Below are 26,089 nucleotides of genomic sequence, written 5' to 3'. Positions count from 1 at the left end.
CTATACCCATCTTAGCATATGGAGAGGCAACTCCCAGCAATTCTACAGCATCTGTGGAGGGAGAGTGTCTGATGAAGGGTCATCCAGACTCAAATAGTTGGCTCTATTCTCTCTCCACAGATGCTGTCATAACTGCTGAGATTTTACAGCATTTTGTCTTTCTGTTGCGGTGGCGAGGCAACTCTCCACTGTTTGTCTACTTATCTCTACATTGTAACCTTTGGATTCTCTATAATGTAACCTTTTAGTGGCACAATCTCGTCCATGTATGTCCTTAAAATCAGATGAGCTTGTTTTAAAGGAAGTTGCTTCAGCTTTTGTTGGAAGATAGTCTCAGGAATTAAAGATACAGCAGCACTGTATCAATGTCCATCCTAATAGGCTGTCCACTTAACTTGGGAATCTCTCAGAATCTACACGATCCACCCTGTATAGATAAGACCATAAGATATAGAAGCAGAATTAAGCTACTTGGTCCATCGAGTTTGCTGCGCCATTTAATCATGGCTGATAAGTTTGTCAATCCTATTCTCCCACCCTTTTCGTCTTATCAATCAAGAACCTATCTATCTTTGTCTTACATATACTCAATGGCCTGACTTGCTTCTGTGGCAATGAATTCCATAGATTCACTAACCTCTGGCCGAAGAAATTCCTCCTCATCTCGGTTCTAAAGGGTCAACCCTTTATTCCGAGGCTGTGCCCTCAGATCCTAGTTTCTCCTACTAATGGAAACATCTTCCCCAAGTCCACTCGATTCAGGCTTTTCAGTATTCTGTAAGTTTCAGTGAAATCCCCTCATCTTATTAAACTCCATCGAGTAAGACTTAAAGTCCTCAAATGTTCTTCATGCATAAAGCTTTTTATTCTTAGAATCATTCTCATGAAGCTCCTCTGCCCCGTCTTTAGCACCAGGGTCCTGGCTTCAATTCTGGCCTCGGGTGACTATCGGTGTGGAGTTTGCACATTCTCTCCCTGTCTGCATGGGTTTCCTCCAAGTGCCCCGGTTTCATCCCACAGTCCAAAGACGTGATTGGCCATGATCAATTGTCCCTTAGTATCAGAGGGATTAGGAGTGTAAACATGTGGGCATACAGTGATAGGACCTGGATGGGATTGTTGTCGGTGTAAGTTCGATGGGCCAAATGACCTCCTTCTGCACTGTAGATTCTATGATCAACAGCAGCAGTAATGTACTCCAGCACAATCTGCAAACTCATGGACTGGCATATCAAGTCCATGAGGTTCACTTTGCAGCTGTACAAAACTTTGGTACGGCTGCGCTTGGAGTATTGCGTACAGTTCTGGTTTTGTACACATTATAGGAAGGATGTGGAAGCATTGGAAAGGGTGCAGAGGAGATTTATCAGGATGTTGCCTGATGTGGTAGGAAGGTCTTATGAGGAAAGGCTGAGGAACTTGAGGCTATTTTCGTTAGAGAGAAGAAGCTTAAGAGCTGACTTAATAGAGGCATGTAAGATGATTGGATTGGATAGAGTGGACAGTGAAAGCCTTGTTCCTCGGATGGAAATGGCTAGCATGAGGGGACATAACTTTAAATTGAGGGGTGATAGACATAGGATAGATGTCAGAGATTCTTTATTCGTAAGAACATAAGAACATAAGAAATAGGATCAGGAGTAGGCCATCTAGCCCTTCGAGCCTGCCCTGCCATTCAATAAGATCATGGCTGATCTGAAGTGAATCAGTTCCACTTTCCCGCTTTCTCCCCATAACCCTTAATTCCCTTGTCTGTCAGAAATCTATCTACCCGTGACTTTAATATAATCAACGAGGTAGCCTCCACCACTTCAATGGGCAGAGGATTCCAGAGATTCACCACCCTTTGAGTGAAGAAGTTCCTCCTCAACTCCGTTCTAAACTGCCCTCCCCCCAATGATATTTTGAGGCTGTGCTCTCTAGTTCTGCTATCCTTTCTAAGTGGGAAGAATCTCTCTACCTCTACCCTCTTCATTATCTTGTAAGTCTCTATAAGATCCCCCCTTAGCCTTCTAAACTCTAACGAGTACGGACCCAGTCTATTCAATCTCTCCTCATAAGCTAACCCCCTTATCTCCGGTATCAGCCTGGTGAACCTTCTCTACTCCCTCCAAGGCCAATATATCCTTTCGCAAATACGGGGACCAAAACAGTACTCCAGTTGTGACCTCACCAGTGCCCTGTACAGTTGCAGCAAGACCTCCCTGCTTTTATATTCTGTCGCCCTCACCATAAAGGCCAACATTTCATTTGCCTCTTGATCACCTGCTGCACCTGCAGACTGGGTTTTTGCGATTCGTGCACAAGGACCCCCAGGTCCCTCTGCACTGTAGCATGCTGCAGCTTTTCACCCTTTAAATAATAATCCCTCCTACAATTAATTCCACCAAAGTGGATAACCTCACATTTGCTAACGTTATACTCCATCTGCCAGGTCCTCGCCCACTCACTCAGCCTATCCAGATCTCTCTGCAGGCTTTCCGCTCCCTCCACATAATTCGCTTTTCCACTCATCTTCGTGTCATCAGCAAATTTTATTACCCTACACTCAGCCCCCTCCTCCAGATTGTCTATGTAAATATGTTATTCAGAGAGTGGCAAGGGTGTGGAATGCCCTGCCTGCAAATGTAGTGGACTCGCCAACACTAAGGGCATTTAAATGGTCATTGGATAAACATATGGATGATATTGGAATAGTATAGGTTAGATGGGCTTTAGATTGGTTTCACAGGTCGGCATTGAAGGCTGGAGAGCCTGTACTGCGCTGTAGTGTTCTATGTTCTATATCCCTCACTCAATCATTATCATCAAGCCAGGGAATCAACCTTGGTTCAATAGAGAGTACAGGAGGGCATGTCAGCAGCAGTGCCAAGCATACCTAAAAATGAGGTGTCAACTTGGTGAAGCTACCAAACAAGACTATTAGCATGCCAAACAGCATAAACAGCAAGTGATAGAGCTAAGTAATCCCACAACCAACAGATCAGATCCAAGCTCTACATTTGGATGTAAAAGATTGGGCCTTGTGATTGGGGACTCTACAGTTAAGGGGACGGATAGGAGAGTCGGAAGTAATGGTAGGGACTCGGGGCTGGTGTGTTGCCTACCAGGGGCTGGGGTCTGGGATGTATCGGAAAGGGTATTCAGGACTCTTAGGGGAGAGGGAGATCAACCCCAAGTTATAGTTCATGTGGGGACGCATGACATAGGGAGGTTAAGGGAAGGGGATATTAAGCAGAGATTTATGGAGTTGGGGTGGAAACTAAAGGCCAAGTCTGATAGAGTGGTTATCTCCGGACTCTTGCCTGTGCCACGGGATAGTTTAGAGAGGAATAGAGAGAGGGAAAGTTTGAACTCGTAGCTGAGGGGATGGTGCAGGAGGGAGGGGTTCAGGTACTTGAGCAATTGGGGCTCGTTCTGGGGAAGGTGGGACCTCTATAAGAGTGATGGTCTACTCCTGAATCAGAGGGGAACCAATATCCTGGGGGGTAAATTTGCTAAGGCTATGCAGGGAGGTTTAAACTGATTCGGAGGGGGGGTGGGATCCTGAGTAGAGGGGGTGAAAGTGAGGGGGACATAGATGGGGACGGCAATGCACGGCATCGTGGGGCTGGGGCGGAGCAGGGTTTGAAATGCGTATACTTTAATGCGAGGAGTATTCGCAATAAAGTGGATGAACTTGCAGCGTGGATCAGTACCTGGGACTTTGATGTTGTGGCCATTTCAGAGACATGGATAGAGCAGGGTCAGGAATGGCTGTTGCAGGTCCCGGGGTTCAAATGCTTTAGTCGGAGTAGAGAAGGAGGTAGAAGGGGAGGAGGGGTAGCATTATTGGTCAAGGACTGTATCACAGTGTCAGAGAGGAAGTTTGATGAGGACTTGTCTGTTGAGGTAGTATGGGCGGAGATTAGAAATAGGAGAGGAGAGGTCACCCTGTTGGGAGTCTTTTATAGACCTCCTAAAAGTTCTAGAGAGGTTGAGGAAAGGATTGCGGAGACGATCCTGGTTAGGAGTGAAAGTAATAGGGTAATTGTTATGGGGGACTTTAACTTTACTAATATTGATTGGAATTGCTATAGCTCTAGCTCGTTAGAGGGGGCAGTTTTTGTACAAAGCGTGCAGGAGGGTTTTTTGAGTCAGTATGTAGATAAGCCAACTAGAGGTGAGGCTATATTGGATTTGGTGCTGGGAAATGAGCCAGACCAGGTGCTAGACTTGGAAGTTGGGGTGCATTTTGGTGATAGTGACCACAATTCGGTTACGTTCACCTTAGTGATGGAAAGGGATAGGCATGAACCTCAGGCCAGTAGTTTTAGCTGGGGGAAGGGTAATTATGAGGCCATTAGGAGAGAATTAGGAAGCATAGATTGGACTAGGAGATTACAGGGACTGGGAACGTCTGAAATGTGGAGTTTTTTCAAGGAGCAGCCACTGCGAGTCTGTGATAGGTATGTCCCTGTCAGGCAAGGAGGAATTGGTAGGGCTAGGGAACCGTGGTGCACTAAAAAAGTTGATTTGTTGGTTAAAAAGAAAAAGGAGGCTTATGTTCGGATGAGACTTGAGGGCTCGGATAGTGCACTAGAAAACTTTAGATTGGCTAGGAGGGAGTTGAAGAGTGAGTTAAGAAGGGCTAAAAGAGGACATGAGAAGACTTTGGCTGATAGGATTAAGGAGAATCCTAAGGCGTTCTATAGGTATGTCAAGAACAGAAGGTTGGTCAGGGCAAGATTAGGGCCAGTTATAGACAGCAGAGGGAAGTTATGTGTGGAACCGGAAGAGATTGGAGAGGCATTGAACGAATATTTCTCTTCGGTGTTCACGCAGGGGGACAAGAATATAGCTGAGGAGGACACTGGGTGCAGGGGAGTAGGATAGACAGTATTACAGTTGATAAGGAGGATGTGCTGGATATTCTTGAGGGATTGAAGATAGATAAGTCCGCTGGTCCGGATGGGATTTACCCTAGGATTCTCTGGGAGGCAAGAGAAGTGATTGCAGAGCCTCTGGCTCTGATCTTCAGGTCGTCGTTGGCCTCTGGTATAGTACCGGAAGATTGGAGGTTAGCGAATGTTGTCCCATTGTTTAAGAAGGGGAACAGAGACTTCCCCGGGAATTATAGACCGGCGAGTCTCACTTCTGTTGTGGGCAAGGTTTTAGAAAAAATTATTAGGGATAGGATTTATAGTTATTTGGAGAGTAATGAATTGATTGGAGATAGTCAGCATGGTTTTGTAGCGGGTAGGTCGTGCCTTACTAACCTTATTGAGTTTTTTGAAAAAGTGACCAAAGAGGTGGATGGGGGTAAGGCAGTTGACGTGGTATATATGGATTTTAGTAAGGCGTTTGATAAGGTTCACCATGGTAGGCTTCTGCAGAAAATGCAGATGTATGGGATTGAGGGTAATCTAGGAAATTGGATCAGGAATTGGCTAGCAGATAGGAGACAGAGGGTGGTGGTTGATGGTAAATATTCGTCATGGAGTCCAGTTACGAGTGGTGTGCCTCAGGGATCTGTTTTGGGGCCACTGCTGTTTGTAATTTTTATTAATGATCTGGATGAGGGATTAGTAAATTTGCTGATGACACCAAAATCGGAGGTGTGGTAGATTGTGAGGAAGGGTGTCATAGTTTGCAGGAAGACTTGGACAGATTGCAGAGCTGGGCCGAGAGGTGGCGGATGGAGTTTAATGCGGAGAAGTGTGAGGTAATTCACTTTGGTAGGAATAACAGATGTGTTGAGTATAGGGCTAACGGGAGGACTTTGAATAGTGTGGATGAACAGAGGGGTCTAGGTGTATGTGTACATAGATCCCTGAAAGTTGGGAATCAAGTAGATAAGGTAGTTAAGAAGGCATACGGTGTCTTGGCGTTTATTGGTAGGGGGATTGAATTTAAGTCGCAGCATCATGTTGCAACTGTACACAACTCTGGTGCACTTGGAGTACTGTGTGCAGTTCTGGTCCCCACATTACAGGAAGGATGTGGAGGCTTTGGAGAGGGTGCAGAGGAGGTTTACCAGGATGTTGCCCGGTATGGAGGGGAGGTCCTATGAGGAGAGACTGAGGGATTTAGGGTTGTTTTCACCGGAAAGAAGGCGGCTAAGAGGGGATCTTATTGAAACATATAAGATGATTAGAGGTTTAGATAGGGTGGACAGTGATAGCCTTTTTCCTCGGATGGAGAAAGCTAGCACGAGGGGGCATGGCTTTAAATTAAGGGGGGGTAGTTATAGGACGGATGTCAGGGGTAGGTTCTTTACCCAGAGGGTGGTGAGGGATTGGAATGCCCTGCCTGCTGCGGTTGTAAATGTGCCTAGTTTGGGGGCGTTTAAGAGATCCGTGGATAGGTTTATGGACGAAAAGGGATTGGTTTATGTTAGTGGGTCATTGTTTTTTAACTGGTCGGCGCAACATCGTGGGCCGAAGGGCCTGTTCTGTGCTGTTCTATGTTCTATTCCTGCCACATCCAGTTGTGAATGGTGGTGGACAATTAAACAACTAACTGGAGGAGGATCCCAGAACATCTGTGCAAAGGATGAGGCTGAAGCATTCACAGCAATATTCAGACAGAAGTATCGAGTGGATGATTCATCTCAGCCTCCTCTAATCATCCCCAGCATCTCTGATGCCAGTATCCAGCCAATTCGATTCGCTCCACGTGATATCAAGAAATGGTTGGAAGCACTAGATATGCAAAGGCAATGGACTCTGAGAACTTTCTGGCAATAGAGTATGGAAGACTTGTGCTCCAGAACTTGCCAATCCCCTTGCCAAGCTCTTCCAATACTGTTATAATACTGGCATCTACCTAACATGTGGAAAATTGCCCAGGTATGTCCTGTACACAAAAAGCAGGATAAATCCAACCCAGCCAATTACTGCCCCATCAGTCTACTCTCAATCATCAGTAAAGTGATGGAAGAGTTCATCAACAGCTGTCAAGCAGCCCCTGTCCAGTAATAATTTGCTCAGTGACACCCACTTTGGATTTCGCTAGGGTCACTCAGCTCTTGACTTCATTACAGCTTTAGTTCAAACACGTTGCCTCACAGTGCCCTGGCCTCGGGTTCAATTCCAGCCTCGAATCACTGTCTGTGTGGAGTTTGCACATTCTCCCTTGTCTGCATGTGTTTCCTCCAGGTATTCCAGTTTCCTCCCACAGTCCAAAGATCTGTGGGTTAGGTTGACTGGCCATGCTAAATTAACCTTAGTGCCAGGGGGATTACCAGGGTAAATATGAGTGGTTAAGGAAATAGGGCCTGGGTGGGATTGTGGTCAGTACAAACTTGATGAGCCAAATGGCCTCCTTCTGCATTGTTGGAATTTTATGGACAAAACAGCTGAATTCCAGAGGTGAGGTCAGAGTGACAGCCCTTGATATCAATGCTGCTTCGACCGAGTGCGGCATCAATGAGCCATAGCAAAACTGGAATGGGTATCGGGGCAAACCCTCCATTGGCTGGAGTCATAGCTGTCACATAGGAAGAAGGTTGTGGTTGTGAAGGGTCAGTCATCTCAGCTGCAGGACATCTCTGCAGGAGTTCCTCAGGGTAGTGTCCTAAGCCCAAACATCTTCAGCTGCTTGTTTCATCAATGACATTCCTTCCATCAGAAAGTCAGACTGGGAATGTTCGCCGATGATTGCATAATGTTCAGTACCACTTGCGACTCCCCAGATACTGAAGCAGTCAATGTTCAAATAGTGGCAAGAAACATTCTCAGCTCAGAAATGCCGAGCAATGGCCATCACCAATAAGTGACAATTCTAACCACTACCCCTTTAACATTCAATGGTTTTACCATCACTGAATCCCCCACTGTCAACATTCTTGGGTTACCATTGACCAGAAACTCAACTGAATTCGCCACATAACCACAGTGGCTACAAGAGCAGGTCAGAGGCTAGGAATACCACAGCGAGTAACTCACCTCCCGACTCTCCAAAGCTGTTCACCATCTATAAGGCACAGGTCAGGAGTGTGATGGAATACTTCCCTCTTGCCTTGAAGGGTGCAGCTCCAATAACACTCAAGAAGCTTGACACCATCCAGGACATAGCTGTCTGCTTGGTACCACATCTACAAACACCTCCACCACTGATGCTCAGTAACAGCAGTGTATATTATCTACAAAATGCACTACAGCAATACACCAAAGATCCTTAGGCAACACCTTCCAAACCCACGACTACTTCCATCTAGAAGGACAAGGACGGCAGACAAAAGGGAATGTCACCACCTGCAAGTTTCCCTCCGAGCCATTCACCATCCTGACTTGAAAATATATTGCTCTTCTTTCACAATTGTTGGGTCAAAGTCTTGGAATTTCCTTCCTAATGGCATTAGGAATGCTGTGGGTCAACCCACAACATATGGACTGCAGCATTTCAAGAAGGCAGCTCATCACCACCTTCATGAGGGCAACTAGGAATGGGCAATAAATTCTGGCCAGCCAGCAATGTCCATGTCCTACGAATGAATGAAATAAAAAAGCCAGATACTGGCTGGAATCACACACTTCTCTAATTTGAAAAGCCCCCTCTTTTAAAACCACACAGAATCTCCTGCTCTGCCACTACACACTGCAACACGAGCACAGGCCTTGCAGCTTAGAGAAGTCTACCTTCAATCTTTGATCCTATTGTTGATTGTCCCCAGCCACTTTCATGGCACGGTGGCACAATGGTTAGCACTGCTGCCTCACAGCGCCAGGGATCCGGGTACAATTCTGGCCTCGGGTGACTGTTGTGTAAAATTTGCATGTTCACCCAGTGTCTGTATGGGTTTCCTCTGGGTGCTCCAGCTTCCTCCCATGGTCACAAAGATGTGCAGGTTAGATGGATTGGCTATGCTAAATTGCCCCTTAGTGGCCAGGGGAATCAGTAGGGTAAATATGTGAGGTTACAGGGATAGGGCCTGGTTGTTGACAACTAACTGTTATCGGTGCAGGCTCGATGGGTTGAATGGCCTCCTTCTGCACTGTAGTGATTCTATCTAATATTCAAAGTGTGATTGCCCACAATATTTTTTTCCTACTTAGGATCTTTCCTCAATGTTCTTGACAAAACAAAATCCCAACTTCTCACCAATTTTCCTTTTCTAATGTCCTAACTATGTTAGGAGCTGTAGTTTTAAACAAAAAGAAAAAATGTAGTTTGCACATGTTGATTTAAAATAACAATACCAGATTTATTCCATGAGCTTTTGCTGGTACAGAGTTCAAACTGAAACTAAAAGCAGCAGCCTATGCAACATCCTAATGACTGCATCATCAAATCACGTGATCAGCTCTTGAAGCAATCATGCAACAATTCTAAGTTAACACATAATACCAGGATAGATAGATTTTTGGTCTCTCAGGAAATAAAGGGATATAGGAACGGACAGAAGAGTAGAAATGAAGCCGAAGGTCAGCCATGATCATATTGAATGGCGGTGGAACAGGCTCGGCAGACCATATTGTTTATTCTTGCTCCTTCTTGTTGTTCTTACACTAGGTCGGAACTTCTTTTCCATCACCAAATCCAAACCACAGACATTCTTACACCCTCTTTTTTTATTTGTCATGTTGGTGTGATTTTGTCTTAACTTCACATGATGTGCAAGCCAAAGATTTAAGAAAGCACGCTAGAATGATTTGGAGAAGTTAACTTTGATCTTCTACTCTTCCCTTAATCTCAGTTCTGGGTATTCCCCCTTTCTGATAACTCTAACTTTATATTAAATATAGATTTGAAAGTCATAAAGGAGTGATATCCCATGAAAATACTTCTGAAACCCATTTGTTTGGAGAAGGAAAACAGTGCTACCTCATCTTAGTTACAAAGGAAATTAAAATAAAATTTACGTCATGTTATTTCTTACGTGTAAATGAAAGAAAAGTTGAAATTTTTTTTGATAAACGTACTCAGCTACCGTCTCACACTTTGAAAAAAAATTAAACAACATTTCTCACCTTTTAAACCTGAGTGAATAACAGTAGGTGATAAATCATCATAGTTGTTCATCATGCTAATATCCCCAGATGTGAAGCTAACAGTCAGCAGCGGCTTGTTGTTCTGAATTGGTAAAGGGTATACTGGTGGGCCATCTGCAACAAAAATACATAACCATGACTTACATTTTGAAGGTTTAGTTAAATATAGACTTATTTCTGAACACAAGAACTATTTCTGTATCACAGTAAGAAGTCTCACAGCACCAGGTTAAAATCCAACAAGTTTATTTGATATCATTAGCTTTCCAAGCGCTGCTCCTTCATCAGGTGAGTAGAGAGTTGGGTTTACAAAACACAGCATATATAGACAAGACTCAATTGCAAGATGATGGTTGGAATGTGAGTCTTAACAGGTAATCAAGTTTTCACAGGTATAGACAATGTGAGTCGAGGGAGGGTTCATGTCACACTACATGTAACGCCCACCATTTGGCCTGAGCTTGTAAAATCCTACTAACTGTAGGCTTGAGACAATTCACACCTCTTTAACCTGAGTATCCCTCTCTCCACTCATATTGTCTGTACCTGTAAAGACTTGATTACTTGTAAAGACTCGAATTCCAACCATTATCTTGCAAATGAGTATCTGTCTATATATGTCATGTTTGTGAACCCAACTCTCCACTCATCTGATGAAGGAGCAGTGCCCCAAAGCTTGTGATACCAAATAAACTGTTGGACTTTAACCCGGTGTTATGAAACTTCCTACTGTGCCCACCCCAGTCCAACTCTGGCATCCCCACATCATTTTTGTATCAATCACTCAAAATAGCCAAGACCATGTTAAATTAGTTGACCAGCTTAATAGATTTAAATGGGATTTGGAATTTAAAACAAAGTATTTAGTTTAAGAAAGAACACAAATATAGGTGCATAAAATTATTCATAACTGTTATAAGACCATAAGACATAGAAACAGAATTAGGCCACTCGGTCCATTGAGTCTGTTTCTCCATTCAATCATAAGAACATAAGAAATAGGAGCAGGAGTAGGCCATCTAGCCCTTCGAGCCTGCCCCGCCATTCAATAAGATCATGGCTGATCTGTCGTGGCTCAGTTCCACATTCCCGCCCTCTCCCCATAACCCTTAATCCCCTCGCTTATCAAAAACCCATCAACCCGCGTCTTAAAAATATTTAGCAAGGCAGCCTCCACCACTTCAACGGGCAGAGAATTCCAGAGATTCACCACCCTTTGAGTGAAGAAGTTCCTCCTCAACTCTGTTCTAAACCGCACCCCCCTTTATCTTGAGGCTGTGCCCCCTAGTCCTACTGTCCTTTCTGAGCGGGAAGAGTCTCTCCACCTCTATCCTATCCATCCCATTCATCATCTTATATGTCTCAATGAGATCTCCCCTCATTCTTCTAAACTCTAACGAGTACAAGCCTAGTTTATTCAGCCTCTCCTCATAGTTCAACCCCCTCAACTCCGGTATCAGCCTAGTAAACCTCCTCTGCACTCCCTCCAAGGCCAAAATATCCTTGCTTAAGTGCGGCGACCAAAACTGCACACAGTACTCCAGCTGCAGCCTCACCAATGCCCTAGACAGCTGCAGCAAGACCTCCCTACTTTTATATTCAATCCCCCTCGCTATGAAGGCCAGCATCCCATTCGCCTCCCTGACCACCTGCTGCACCTGCAAGCTGGGTTTTTGCGACTCATGCACAAGGACCCCGAGGTCCCTCTGCACCGTTGCCTGCTGCAGTTTTTCCCCACGTAAGAAATAGTCCTTCCTACCATTATTCCTACCAAAGTGGACCACCTCGCACTTGCCAACATTAAATTCCATTTGCCAGTTCCTGGCCCATTCGCCCAGCCTATCTAGATCCTTCTGCAGACTCTCCACACCCTCCGCACAATTTGCCGTTCCACCAATCTTGGTGTCATCAGCAAATTTCGACACCATACACTCGGTTCCCTCCTCCAGATCATCTATATAAATGGTAAATAGCTGAGGCCCCAGCACCGACCCCAGGGCACTTCACTAGTCACCAACTGCCAATCCGAATAGCACCCATTAACCCCCACTCTCTGCCTCCTATTTGACAACCAATCCTCTATCCACGCTAACACCCTACCCCCAACTCCATGCCCCCTTACCTTCTGCAATAACCTCTTGTGAGGTACCTTGTCAAACGCCTTCTGAAAATCAAGAAAGACCACATCCACTGGCTCTCCTCTATCCACCGCCCTAGACACATCCTCATAGAACTCCAATAAATTTGTCAGACACGACTTCCCCTTAACGAAACCGTGCTGCGTCTGCTCTATCAAGCAATTCGTGCCTGATATTTTTCTCAACCTCATTCTCCTGCCTTTTCCCCTGATCCCCTTATTAATCAAGAACCTATCCATCTCTGTCTTAAAGGCACTCAATAATGCTCTGTAATCAATGAGGAAATGCACTGAAAGGAGTCAAATACTGTTGACTGTAAACTGGGAAAGTGTGTTAATGGTTAAAATTGCAGGCCATTGGGTGTGTTCAAAAATAACTTAAGGTGATACTGAATCAGCTGGTAGCCTCTAAAAGGCTATCAATCCACAAAGTAATGAAAAGAAAAAACAAAAACATGCAATTAGCATTAATTAGCTCAGATCCCGGCAAATGGGAAAGATACAACAGGTGACAAAGAATTACAAAAGGACATGTGAGAAGAAACTTGCAAGGGATATCAGATCAACATAACATTCTTTCAATTAAATTTAGAAGAAAGTGGCCAGATGTTATATCAGCTCCCTGAAAACTGATAATAATGATGCTGTCAATGAAAATAAGGAAATGACACATATACACAACTGTAGGCAGGATATGTTAAAAGTTTTGCAAAATAGAATTACCATACTGCTGATCTCCACAGAACAAAGTTCTGAGAAGATTTATAAGGAAGTTATCAGAATTGTGAGGATATAATCATTAGGACAGATTGAACAGGCCATGTCATAAGAACATTGGGCACAACTTGGGCACAGCCTCAAGATAAAAGGGGGGCGGTTTAGAATGGAGTTGAGGAGGAACTTCTTCACTCAAAGGGTGGTGAATCTCTGGAATTCTCTGCCCGTTGAAGTGGTGGAGGCTGCCTCGCTCAGTATTTTTAAGATGCGGGTTGATGGGTTTTTGATAAGAGAGGGGATTAAGGGTTATGGGGAGAAAGCGGGAAAGTGGAACTGAGCAGCGACAGATCAGCCATGATCTTATTGAATGGCGGGGCAGGCTCGAAGGGCTAGATGGCCTACTCCTGCTCCTATTTCTTATGTTCTTATTAGAACTAGGAGCAGGATAAGGCCAACTAGCCTCTTGTGCCTGCTCCGTAATTCAAAACGATCATGGCTGATCATTTCGTGCACTCAGTTCCATTCACTCACCCGCTCATCATAATCCTTAATTTCTTTTCTGTTCAAAAACGTATCTATCTTTGCCATAAAAACATTTAACAAGGCTAATGGGCCATTGCTTGCAAGTGGGATTAGGTGGGCAAGTCAGGGCCATTCATGCATTGGTGCAGACTCAGTGGGCTGAAGGGTCTCTTCTGCACTGTAATATTCTGTAATTCTGAGGTGGCTTCTACTGATTCACTGGACAGCTCCTCCTCAACTCACTCCTACATAAGAACATAAGAACATAAGAAATAGGAGCAGGAGTAGGCCAACTAGCCCCTCGAGCCTGCCCCGCCATTCAATAAGATCATGGCTGATCTGTCTTGGCTCAGTTCCACATTCCCGCCCTCTCCCCATAACCCTTAATCCCCTCTCTTATCAAAAACCCATCAACCCGCGTCTTAAAAATATTTAGCGAGGTAGCCTCCACCACTTCAACGGGTAGAGAATTCCAGAGATTCACCACCCTTTCAGTGAACAAGTTCCTCCTCAACTCCGTTCTAAACCGCCCCCCCCTTTATCTTGAGGCTGTGCCCCCTAGTCCTACTATCGTTTCTGAGCGGGAAGAGTCTCTCCACCTCTATCCTATCCATCCCATTCATCATCTTATACGTCTCAATGAGATCTCCCCTCATTCTTCTAAACTCTAACGAGTACAAGCCTAATTTATTCAGCCTCTCCTCATAGCTCAACCATAACTCCTAAATCTGTTCCCCTTATTTTGAGGCTATGCCCCATAATTCTAGTTTTACCCTCCAATAGAAACAACCTCCCTGCTTCTACCTTCTCTATTCCCTTCATAATTTTATATGTTTCTATAAGATCCCCTCCCATTCTTCTAAATTCCAATGTGTATAGCCCCAGTCTGTTCAGCCTCTCCTCATAAGCCAACCCTCTCAACTCCAGAATCAATCTTGTGAATCTCCTTTGCACACCATCCAGTGCCAATACATCCTTTCTCAAGTAAAGAGACCAAAACTTTACACAATACTCCAGGTGTGGTTTCATCAGCACCTTATACAGCTGCAACATACCATAGAACATAGATCATAGAACACTACAGCACAAACAGGCCCTTCGGCCCACAAGTTGCGCCGATCACATCACCTACCAACCTACAGACCTATCTATAACCCTCAATCTCATTAAACCCCATATACTCATCCAGAAGTCTTTTAAAAGACCCCAGCGAGTTCGCCTCCACCACCACTGACGGCAGCCGATTCCATTCACTCACCACCCTCTGAGTGAAAAACTTACCCCTAACATCACTTCTGAACCTCCCTCCCCGCACCTTAAATCTGTGTCCTCTCGTAGCGACCATTTCAAACCGGGGAAATAACCTCTGAGAGTCCACCCTATCTATTCCTCTCAACATTTTGTAAACTTCTATCAGGTCGCCTCTCAACCTTCGTCTCTCCAGGGAAAAGAGTCCCAGCTCCCTCAACCTAACTTCATAAGGCATGCCTCCCAGTCCAGGCAACATCCTTGTAAATTTCCTCTGCACCCTCTCAATAGCTTCTACATCTTTCCTATAGTGAGGCGACCAGAACTGCGCACAATACTCCAAATGAGGCCTGACAAGGGTCTTATAAAGTTCCAGCATTACCTCCCGACTCCTAAACTCAATCCCTCGATTAATGAAGGCCAGTACACCATACGCCTTCTTGACCACCTCCTCCACCTGCGAGGCCGATTTAAGAGTCCTGTGGACCCGGACCCCAAGATCCTTCTGCTCCTCAACACTACTCAGACTTCTGCCCTTGATAGTGTACTCGTTCATCCCGTTGGTTCTGCCAAAATGGACGACTACACATTTATCCGCGTTGAAGTCCATCTGCCACTTCTCCGCCCAGTCCTGCATCCTATCTATGTCCTGCTGCAACTTTTGCCATCCTTCCAGATCATCCACAACACCACCGACCTTCGTGTCATCAGCGAACTTACTTACCCATCCCTCCACTTCCTCATCCAGGTCATTTATGAAAATGACAAACAACAAGGGTCCCAGAACAGATCCTTGAGGCACTCCGCTGGTGACTGACCTCCATTCAGAAAAAGCCCCATCCACAACCACTCTCTGCCTTCTGCAGGCAAGCCAGTTCTGGATCCACAAGGCCAAAGGCCCTTGGATCCCATGCCCTCTCACCTTCTCAAGAAGTCTTGCATGGGGGACCTTATCAAACGCCTTGCTGAAGTCCATGTACACTACGTCCACGGCACTTCCTTCGTCAATGTGTTCAGTCACATTATCGAAGAACTCAACTAGGCTTGTAAGGCACGACCTGCCCTTGACAAATCCATGCTGACTATTCCTGATCATGTCAAACCTCTCCAAATGTTCGTAAATCTTGTCCCTCAGAAGCCTCTCCATCAGCTTACCAACCACTGAGGTCAGACTCACCGGTCGGTAATTTCCCGGGCTATCTCTGTTCCCTTTCTTGAAAATAGGAACTACATCCGCAATCCTCCAATCCTCCGGAACCTCTCCCGTCTCCATTGACGACGCAAAGATCATCGCCAGGGGCTCTGCAATCTCTTCCCTCGCCTCCCACAGTATCCTGGGGTACATCCCATCTGGTCCCGGCGACTTATCTACCTTGATAGAATTCAAAAGTTCCAACACATCCTCCTCCTTAATATTCACGTACTCAATCCTTTCCATCTGCTGCAAATCCATAACAAAATCTCCCAGATCGGCTTCCACCGTGAATACTGAGGCGAAGTACTCGTTAAGCACCTCCGCCATTTCTTCTGGTTCCACACAAACCTTTCCCCCCTCACCTTTTATAGGTCCTATCCCTTCTCTTCTTATCCTTTTACCTTTCACATATTTATAGAAGGCCTTGGGATTCTCCTTAATCTTACCCGCCAAGGTCTTCTCATGACCCCTTCTGGCTCTCCTAATTTCCCTTTTAAGTTCCCTCCTACAGTCCTTATACTCCTCAAAATCTTTAACATCTCCTAATTCCCTGAACCTCTTGTACACCTTCCTTTTCTTCCTGACTAGGTTCAACACATCCTTTGTGCACCACGGTTCCCTCGACCCACCAAAACCCCCTCGTCTCATCGGAACGTTGTCATTCAGAGCTCCAGACACACATTCCTTGAATATCTGCCACCTTCCTTCGGTACTTTTCCCTAAGAACGCCTCCTTCCAGTTTATTTGTCCAAGTAACTTCCTGACTTCTTCGTATCTCCCCTTACCCCAGACAAACACCTTCCTAGCCTGCCTGATCCTATCTCGTTCCAACGCAATTGTGAAGGAGATAGAATTATGGTCACCATATCCAAGATGCTCTCCTACCGAAAGATCCATCACCTGCCCTGGTTCATTCGCCAGTACCAGGGCAAGTACAGCCTCTCCCCTCGTAGGCTTGTCCACATACTGCGTCAGGAAACCCTCCTGAACACACCTAACAAACTCCTCCCCATCTATACCCCTTACCCTAGGGATATTCCAGTCGATGTTTGGGAAATTGAAGTCTCCCATCACGACAACTCTGTTATTAAAACATCTCTCCAGAATCTGTTTCCCTATTTGCACTTCAACTTCCCTGTCACTATTGGGCGGCCTATAGATTACACCCAGCAAAGTTTTTGACCCTTTGCTGTTCCTAACTTCCACCCACAGAGATTCTGTAGACAATCCCTCCACGACATCCTCTTTCTCTGTAGCCATGACACTATCCCTGATCAACAGTGCCCCGCCACCACCCCTTCTGCCACCCTCCCTGTCCTTCCTGAAGCACCTGAAGCCTGGCACCTGAAGTACCCAGTCCTGTCCCTGAGACATCCAAGTCTCCGTAATGGCCACCACATCACAATCCCAAACAGCTATCCACGCCCTAAGCTCATCTACCTTATTCACTATACTCCTTGCATTAAAATATATACACTTCAGCCCCTCAGTCTGGGCATTTCCCATCTCCACCACCTGTCTAACCTCCCTCCCATACTGCCTGCGGTCCTCCCCTACCTGGGAGCGAACCTCCTCCGTCCCAGTTTCCCCAACACAGTTCCCTCCCCCCATCCTTTCTAGTTTAAAGTCCCCCCGGTAGCCTTAGCCAGTCTTCCTGCCAAGATACTAGTCCCCCTGGTATTTAAGTGCCACCCGTCCCTACTATAGAGGTCCCACCTACCCCTAAAGAGGTCCCAGTGATCTAGGAACCGAAATCCCTGCCCTCTACACCAGTCCCTCAGCCACGCATTCACCCTCCACCTCATTTCATTTCTTCCCTCATTCTCCCTTGGCACAGGCAGCAATCCTGAGATTACTACCTTTGCTTTTCTCTTCCTCAGCTGCCTACCCAGTTCCCTATAGTCCTTTTTCACGAGTGCCTCCCTCTTCTTGCCTACGTCAGTAGTACCTATATGTACTACTACCTCCGGTTCCTCACCCTCCCCTTTCAGGATGTCTGGGACCCGCCCAGAGACATCCCAGATCCCAGCCCCAGGGAGACAAACCACCATCCGCGACTCCCTTCTACGTCCACAAAAACGCCTGTCCGCGCCCCTCACTGTGGAGTCCCCTATTAATACTACCTTTCTGCTTCCCTTTTTGATTTTTTGGCTCACTGGCTCAGCTCCAGAGAGCTGGCCATCGCTTCCTCCCTCAGATGAGCTGTCCCCCCCAGTAGTACTCAGGCCGGAGTACTTATTTTGAAGGGGGACATCCACCGGAGTGCTCCCCATCACCCGTGTTTTCCCCTTCCTAATGGTAACCCAAGTGCCCTCATCCCGTTGCCCTGGTGTGACTACCTGCTGGTAGCTCCTTTCTATAACCTCCTCACTCTCCCTAACTAGCCGAAGGTCCTCGAGCTGCATTTGCAGCTCCTTAACCTGGTTTCGTAGGGCCTGCAACTCCACACACCGAGCACAGGTGTGGATGTCTGGCAGGCCAGGAGCCTCCAAGACCTCCCACATGTTGCACTGGCAACAACATACAGGTCTCACACTCATATTTACCCCTTATAGCAACCCAAAGGAAAAAGGGAAAAAAAAACTTACAACTTACCTTATCTCTTTGGCCCTGTGAGCCAAAGCACTTACAGCACACACAAATACAAAAGCAGTCTTACCAGCTCTCAGACAGAGCCCCTCTCTCTCTCTCTCTCTCTCATAGAACATTACAGCGCAGAACAGGCCCTTCGGCCCACGATGTTGCGCCGACCAGTTACAAAACAATGACCCACTAACCTAAACCAATCCCTTCTCGTCCATAAACCTACCCACGGATCTCTTAAACGCCCCCAAACTCGGCACATTTACAACTGCAGCAGGCAGGGCATTCCAATCCCTCACCACCCTCTGGGTAAAGAACCTACTCCTGACATCCGTCCTATAACTACCACCCCTTAATTTAAAGCCATGCCCCCTCGTGCTAGATTTCTCCATCAGAGGAAAAAGGCTATTACTATCCACCCTATTTAAACCTCTAATCATCTTATATGTTTCAATAAGATCCCCCCTTAGCCGCCTTCTTTCCAGCGAAAACAACCCCAAATCCCTCAGCCTCTCCTCATAGGACCTCCCCTCCATACCAGGCAACATCCTGGTAAACCTCCTCTGCACCCTCTCCAAAGCCTCCACATCCTTCCTATAATGTGGGGACCAGAACTGCACACAATACTCCAAGTGCGGCCGCACCAGAGTTGTGTACAGTTGCAACATGACGCTGCGACTCCTAAATTCAATCCCCCTACCAATAAACGCCAAGACACCGTATGCCTTCTTAACAACCTTATCTACTTGACTCCCAACTTTCAGGGATCTATGTACACATACACCTAGATCCCTCTGTTCATCCACACTATTCAAAGTCCTCCCGTTAGCCCTATACTCGACACATCTGTTATTCCTACCAAAGTGAATTACCTCACACTTCTCCGCATTAAACTCCATCCGCCACCTCTCGGCCCAGCTCTGCAACCTGTCCAAGTCTTCCTGCAAACTATGACACCCTTCATCACTATCTACCACACCTCCGACTTTGGTGTCATCAGCAAACTTACTAATCCACCCAACTATACCCTCATCCAGATCATTAATAAAAATTACAAACAGCAGTGGCCCCAAAACAGATCCCTGAGGCACACCACTCGAAACCGAACTCCATGATGAATATTTACCATCAACCACCACCCTCTGTCTCCTATCCGCTAGCCAATTCCTGATCCAATTCCCTAGATCACCCCCAATCCCATACATCTGCATTTTCTGCAGAAGCCTACCATGGTGAACCTTATCAAACGCCTTACTAAAATCCATATACACCACGTCCACTGCCTTACCCCCATCCACCTCTTTGGTCACTTTCTCAAAAAACTCAATAACGTTAGTAAGGCACGACTGTTTTTAAACTCCAGCCCTCTAGCCATGAAGGACAACATTCCATTTGCTTTCTTAATTACCTGCTGCACCTACAAACCAACTTTTTGAAATTCATGCACAAAAACACCCAGGTCCCTCTGCACAGCAGCATACTACAATTGTTTTACCATTTAAATAATAGTCCATTTTGCTGTCATTCCTACAAAAATGGATGACCTCACATTTACCAACATTGTAATCCAACTGCCAGATCCTTGCCCACTCATTTAAACTATCGATATCCCGCTACAGATTTTCAATGTCCTCTGCACACTTTGCTCTATCACTCATCTTAGTGTCATCTGCAAACTTTGACACACTGCGCTTGGTCCCAATTCTGGATCATTTATGTAAATTGTAAACAATTGCGGTCCCAACACTGATCGCTGAGACATACCATTAGTCATTGATCGCCAACAAGAAAAACACCCATGTCCCACTAAAAAGATTTTAGAAATCTTTAAAATTTTGAAGGGGTTCTAAAGGTTTGATGCAGGGAAACAGTTTCAACTTATGGGCGAGTCCAAAGCGGGTATAAATACAAAATGGCCACCTCCAGATTGATCAGTGTTTCTGCCTTTATAAATATGAATGACTACAAGATGACAGTAGCAAAACAATAGAAAGAGTTCAAATCTTCTAGCATAAACAAGATTGCACAACTGTAGTTATCTGACCGGTACAAATCAACTTCCAGCTTTTCAATTTTTAATTTTCTGGTAATGACTTTTTAAACATATAAATATTATTTGGTTTCTAAATCAATTTTGAATCAATTTTGGCAATTACATTTTTAAGTCTCATAATTTGAAGAGGCACACAAGTTGTAGCGAAGTACAAGGACGACTAAGATTTAAAAAAAGCTAAGCAGAGTTGTAGATAGCCATCTGAAATACATTCTGTTGGTTAATTTGTTTTTCTGAACTATACATGCATGGGAAACCATTTAATATTTCCATCAATCTACCATCTAAATTATCACAACCATCCCCTAAGCAATAACTAACTGCCAAATTACTGAAAAGTACAAGCAGTGATTAAGGATCGAAGAGACAAATATTTCAAGAAAAGTTGGTTTGTAGATGAAGATTTTGTCACACATACTGAAATAACAACTGCAATAAAAGTCATACCCTGTAACTTGTAACAGTGTCATGACAGGGAAAATGATGCAGGCCTCTATGGCTTATTTCAAAGAGAAGGCTTGCCGAGTACATAAATACTGATTGCACTTTCTAAAATTCTTAGCTTTATGACACCAAATCGTCAAAAACATAGCCCTTTTTCCAGATTGGCCACTGTTCATCATGTGGCAAGAAAATCCCTTTTAAATTCAGTTATTTACATCAGAGTCAAAGATCTTTTTATCCCTTATAGTGTGAGCATTGTTGGCATTAATACATGAAAAGTTGTCACTAAAAACTGAAAACGCTGTTTTCTTGTACTAATGTAGTCTATGTGGTTACAAGTACACCTACAGTACTGTTTGGGGAGGGAGTTCCAGGATATTTATCCAAGAACAGTGAAAGAATGGAGATGTAGTTCCAAGTGGCATGATGGCACTGGTTAGCACTGCTGCCTCACAGCGCCAGGGACCCGGGTTCAATTCCCAGCTTGAATCACTGTCTGTGTGGAGTTTGTACATTCTCCCCATGTCTGTGTGGGTTTCCCCCAGGTGCTCCACTTTCCTCCCACAATTCGAAGAATGTACTGGATTAGGTGGATTGGCCATGCTAAATTCTCCCTCCGTGCACCCAAACAGGTGCTGGAGTGCAGCAACTAGGAGAATTTCACAGTAATTTCATTGCAGTGTTAATGTAAGTCTACATGTGATTAATAAATAAACTTTAAGTGAGGATGATATGTCACTTGCTGGGAATTTGAAGGTGGTGCCTTAGGTTCCTCTGCTGCCATTGTTTTGGAGCTGGTAGATGTTCTTGGTTTGGAAGATGCTGTCGAAGTTCCCACAATGCATCTTGTAGCTGGTGCACATCGGCAAGTTTCTGCACTGCATTTTGTTGATACACACTGTTGTCACTGTGCACCATGGTGTAGGAAACTATTCTTTAAGGTGGCAGAGAGGGCACTGATCAAACCAACTGCTTTGTCTTCGATGGTGAGCAAGAATCTTGATTGTTGTTGGAACTGCAATCATTTGACAAGCGGGGAGAATTCCTTCACAACCTGAATTGTGATGGACAAACAGGAAGTGAGTTACTCACTGCAGAATTTCAAGCCTCTGACCTGCCCTTGTTGCCTGTGTGGGTGTGTATGAAAAATATATACATATATGTATATATATATATATATATATATAGTATATATATATGGCTGGCCCAGTTAAGTAACTAGCAAATGACCAGCCGAATGTTGCTGGTGAGGGATTCTATGATGGTAATGCCATAATGGGGGATGGCATCTTGTTAGAGTTATTGTGTTGCATGGATTTTGAGGATTTGGTCATGTGGTCAGTTCATGATGTTATTGACTACTTCATGAGCTTTAGTCAGTCTAGATCCAGCCACCGTGCAGTAAACAGCTATCTAATAAATCTGTTCTGTTGTTACACCCAAAATCCACGTGCTATTATCCTGCAACAAGTGCTACAAATGTAACAGGATCAAAAAAAAAGTGACTAAAAAGGCAAGAAAAATCAAAATAGCATTTAACATCAGAAGACGACCAAAAGTCCCAACATTGGACAAAATGATGGGTTTGGCTATTGGCACATTGGACAGGTAAGATATGGACAGAAAAGAAGATCCCTAGTTAATTAAGCTGGTACCCTGAGAAGTTCAGGCTGAAGAGCTTGCCACGTGTACCACTAAATAGGCATGGGAGTGGAGTGGGAGAGATAAGAATGTTTTGCACTGCAGCAAGTCTTTAGGGAAAAATAACAGCTACACACTATGTTATTTATTAGTCACAAGTAGACTTACATTAACACTGCAATGAAGTTACTGTGAAAATCCCCTATTTGCCACACTCTACACCTGTTCAGGTACACTAAGGGAGAATTTAGCATGGTTAATCCACCTGACCGAATAGTTGACTCACAATGTCATAGAATCCAAACCATTTTTTATCCAAGGCACTGTTCACAGTGTTAGTGAAAAATGGTGGGGAATTTTAGGGCCATTGGGCCATTCATGGAAGAAACTGGGAATTGGAAGCTTTATACAGAAAAATGTCATTATTATGTCCAAACCAATAAAATACTCGTGGATATCATTGTTCCTGTTCTCCTAAGCATTCTTGGCCATAAAATCTTCAATGTACTAAGAAGTTTGGTTCAACCTGAGAAACCTGATAGCAAAACTCATCAAGAACTGACCAAAATTTCAGAAGGTCATTATGTCCCAAGACCATTGATCACAATGGAGCATTCTCACAATATAAACAAGTTAGATGGAGAAAACAATGTGCAGTTTGTCATGACCCTGAAGCACCTCAAAGCATTGTAATTTGGTGACTACGCGAGACAAACTTATTTGTGGCCTTAGAAATGAAGCTATACAGTCAAGATTATTAACAGAATGGAATTTAGGATTAGAAATGAAACTATACAGTGAAGATTATTAACAGAACAGAATTTAGGGTTAAGAAAGCTTGGAGATAGCTGTTTCAATGGAGCTTGCTGCAAAAGAGGCTTCTGAGCGAGGAGCAGGCATGGGAGTCCATAATCTAGGCACCACCCAAAGGAAGTCTACCCAGCAACATGCATGTCATCATTGTGTGAAAATGGGTCATTCACAGCCCAACTGGAGCAATAACAGCCAAAACAAAAACTGTGACAAAATTGGTGACATGATGTGGAGATACTGGCATTGCACTGGAGTAAGCACACTAAGTCTCACAACACCAGGTTAAAGTCCAACAGGTTTATTTGGTAGTCGCAAGCCACTAGCTTGTGCTGATCCTTCATTAGGTGAGTGGGAGTTGTGTTCACAAACAGAACACATAAAAACATAAACTCAATTTACAAGATAATGGTTGGAACGCAAGTCTTTGCAGTAATCATGTCTTAAAGGTACAGACAATGTGAGTGGAGCGAGGGTTAAGCACAGGTTAAAAAGATGCGTATTGTCTCCAGCCAGGACCGTTAGTGAGATTTTGCAAGCCCAGGCAAGTCGTGGGGGTTTACAGATAGTGTGACATGAACCCAAGATCCCGGTTGAGGCCGTCCTCATGTGTGTGGAACTTGGCTATCGGTTTCTGCTCAGTATTTCTGCGTTGTCGTCTGTCGTGAAGGCCGCCTTGGAGAATGCTTACCCACAAGGTCAAAGGCTGAATGCCCATGACTGCTGAAGTGTTCCCCAACAGGAAGAGAACACTCCTGCCTGGTGATTGTTGAGCGGTGTTCATTCATCTGTTGTCATAACGTCTGCATGGTCTCCCCAATGTATGCTGTCCATACATCTACACTGAAGATGCTTGGGCCCTCCACGTGCAAGCAGCATGACTGGTTCGATGAGAATGACGAGGAGATACAGACTCTACTTCTTGAAGAGCACCGTCTTCATCGGGCCTGTCAGAACAACCATCATCAGCTGCCAAGAAAAATGCTTTTACCAGTGCTCGCAGGACAGTCCAGAATAAACTGCGTAAAATGCAGGATGCCTGACTGAGCGCCAAGGCAGATGAAATACAGGGATATGCTGACAGAAACAACTTGAAACGGTTCTATGAAGCCCTCAACACTCTCTACGGACCTCAATCTCTCAGGAGTTCCCCCTCCTGAGTACACATGGTACAACTCTCATCACAGAGAGGGCTCAGATCTTGCAGAGATGGGCCGAACACTTTGCAGTCATCCTCAACCGACCATCATCTATTAATGATGAGACAATAGACAGGATTCCCCAGGTTGATATCAACAGCGCCATGGATGACCCACTGATAGGAGCCAAAGTCACAAAAGCTGTCAGCCAGCTATCCAGTGGCAAAGCCCCAGGGATAGATGCCATACCCGCAGAGATTTACAAACCTACTGGTCCTGTACTTATCGAGAAGCTCACCCAGTTGTTCCAGTCCTTTTGGAAGTAAGGATCCATTCCTCAGGAACTTAAAGATGCTTCCATCGTACACCTCTACAAGAGGAAGGGCAATCGGCAAGTATGCGACCACCACCGTGCCTCAGGAACCTGGCTGAGTTTTTTGAAGATGTGACTAAACACATCAACAAAGGAAGAGCGGTAGATGTGGTATACATGGACTTCAGCAAGGCGTTCAATAAGATCCCCCATGCAAGGCTTATTGAAAAAGTGAGGGGGCATGGGATCCAAGGGGACATTGCTTTGTGGATCCAGAACTGGCTTCCCTACAGAAGGCAAAGAGTGGTTGTAGATGCGTCTTTTTCTGCATGGAGGTCAGTCACCAGTGGAGTACCTCAGGGATCTGTTCTGGGACCCTTGCTCTTTGTGATTTTTATAAATGACCTGGATGAGGGAGTGGAGGGATGGGTTGGTAAGTTTGCTGATGACATGAAGGTTGGAGGTGTTGTGGATAGTTTAGAGGGGTGTCAGAGGTTGCAACAAGACATAAATAGGATGCAAGACTGGGCGGAGAAGTGGCAGATGGACTTCAACCCAGATAAGTGTGTGGTGGTCGATGTTGGCAGGTCAAATGGGATGAAGGAATATAATATTAAGGGTAAGACTCTTGGCAGTGTGGAAGGTCAGAAGGATCTTGGGGTCCGGGTTCATAGGGCTCTCAAATCGGCTTCGCAGGTAGAGGATGTGGTTAAGAAGGCGTATGGTGTACTGACCTTCCTCAATCGAGGAACTGAGTTTAGGAGTCAGGAGATAATGCTGCAGCTGTATAAGACCCTGGTCAGACCCCACTTGGGGTACTGTGCTCAGCTCTGGCCACCTCATTACAGGAAGGATGTGGAAGCCATTAAAAGGGTGCAGAGGAGATTTTCAAGGATGTTGCCTGGATTGGGTGACATGCCTTATGAGGATAGGTTGAGAGAGCTCAGTCTTTTTCTCTTGGAGAGAAGAAGGATGAGGGGTGACCTGATAGAAGTGTATAAGATGCTGAGAGGTATTGATCGGGTGGATTCTAAGAGGCTTTTTCCCAGGGCTGAAATGGCTGCCACAAGAGGACACAGGTTTAGGATGCTGGGGAGTAAATACAGAGGAGATGTCAGGGATTTTCAGAAGGCGTTTGACAAGGTACCTCACAAGAGGTTATTGCAGAAGGTAAGGGGGCATGGAGTTGGGGGTAGGGTGTTAGCGTGGATAGAGGATTGGTTGTCGAATAGGAGGCAGAGAGTGGGAGTTAATGGGTGCTATTCGGATTGGCGGTTGGTGACTAGTGGAGTGCCCCGGGGTCGGTGCTGGGG

The 26,089-nt window shown here is 45.2% G+C and overlaps 1 protein-coding gene across 3 annotated transcripts in view; it reads right to left on the bottom strand.

Moving 5' to 3' along the window:
* Positions 1-26,089, bottom strand: part of tulp4a (TUB like protein 4a) — a 378,343-nt gene that overhangs the window by 154,042 nt on the left and 198,212 nt on the right. For all 3 annotated transcript variants that reach the window (XR_013888258.1, XR_013888259.1, XM_080200309.1), the window contains exon 5: positions 9,954-10,088. Coding sequence is in view for 1 of the 3 variants with exons in the window: in XM_080200309.1 (XP_080056435.1) it covers positions 9,954-10,088 (135 nt within the window). In the remaining 2 variants the exon portion in view is untranslated. The remainder of the gene's footprint in view (positions 1-9,953; positions 10,089-26,089) is intronic.

Source organism: Carcharhinus amblyrhynchos, chromosome 12, assembly GCF_965287045.1.
Source record: "Carcharhinus amblyrhynchos chromosome 12, sCarAmb.v2.hapA, whole genome shotgun sequence".
In the NCBI taxonomy this organism is placed as follows: Eukaryota; Metazoa; Chordata; class Chondrichthyes; order Carcharhiniformes; family Carcharhinidae; genus Carcharhinus; species Carcharhinus amblyrhynchos.
The sequence above is the reverse complement of the archived record's forward strand: the minus strand, read 5'-3'. Positions and strand labels throughout refer to the sequence as shown.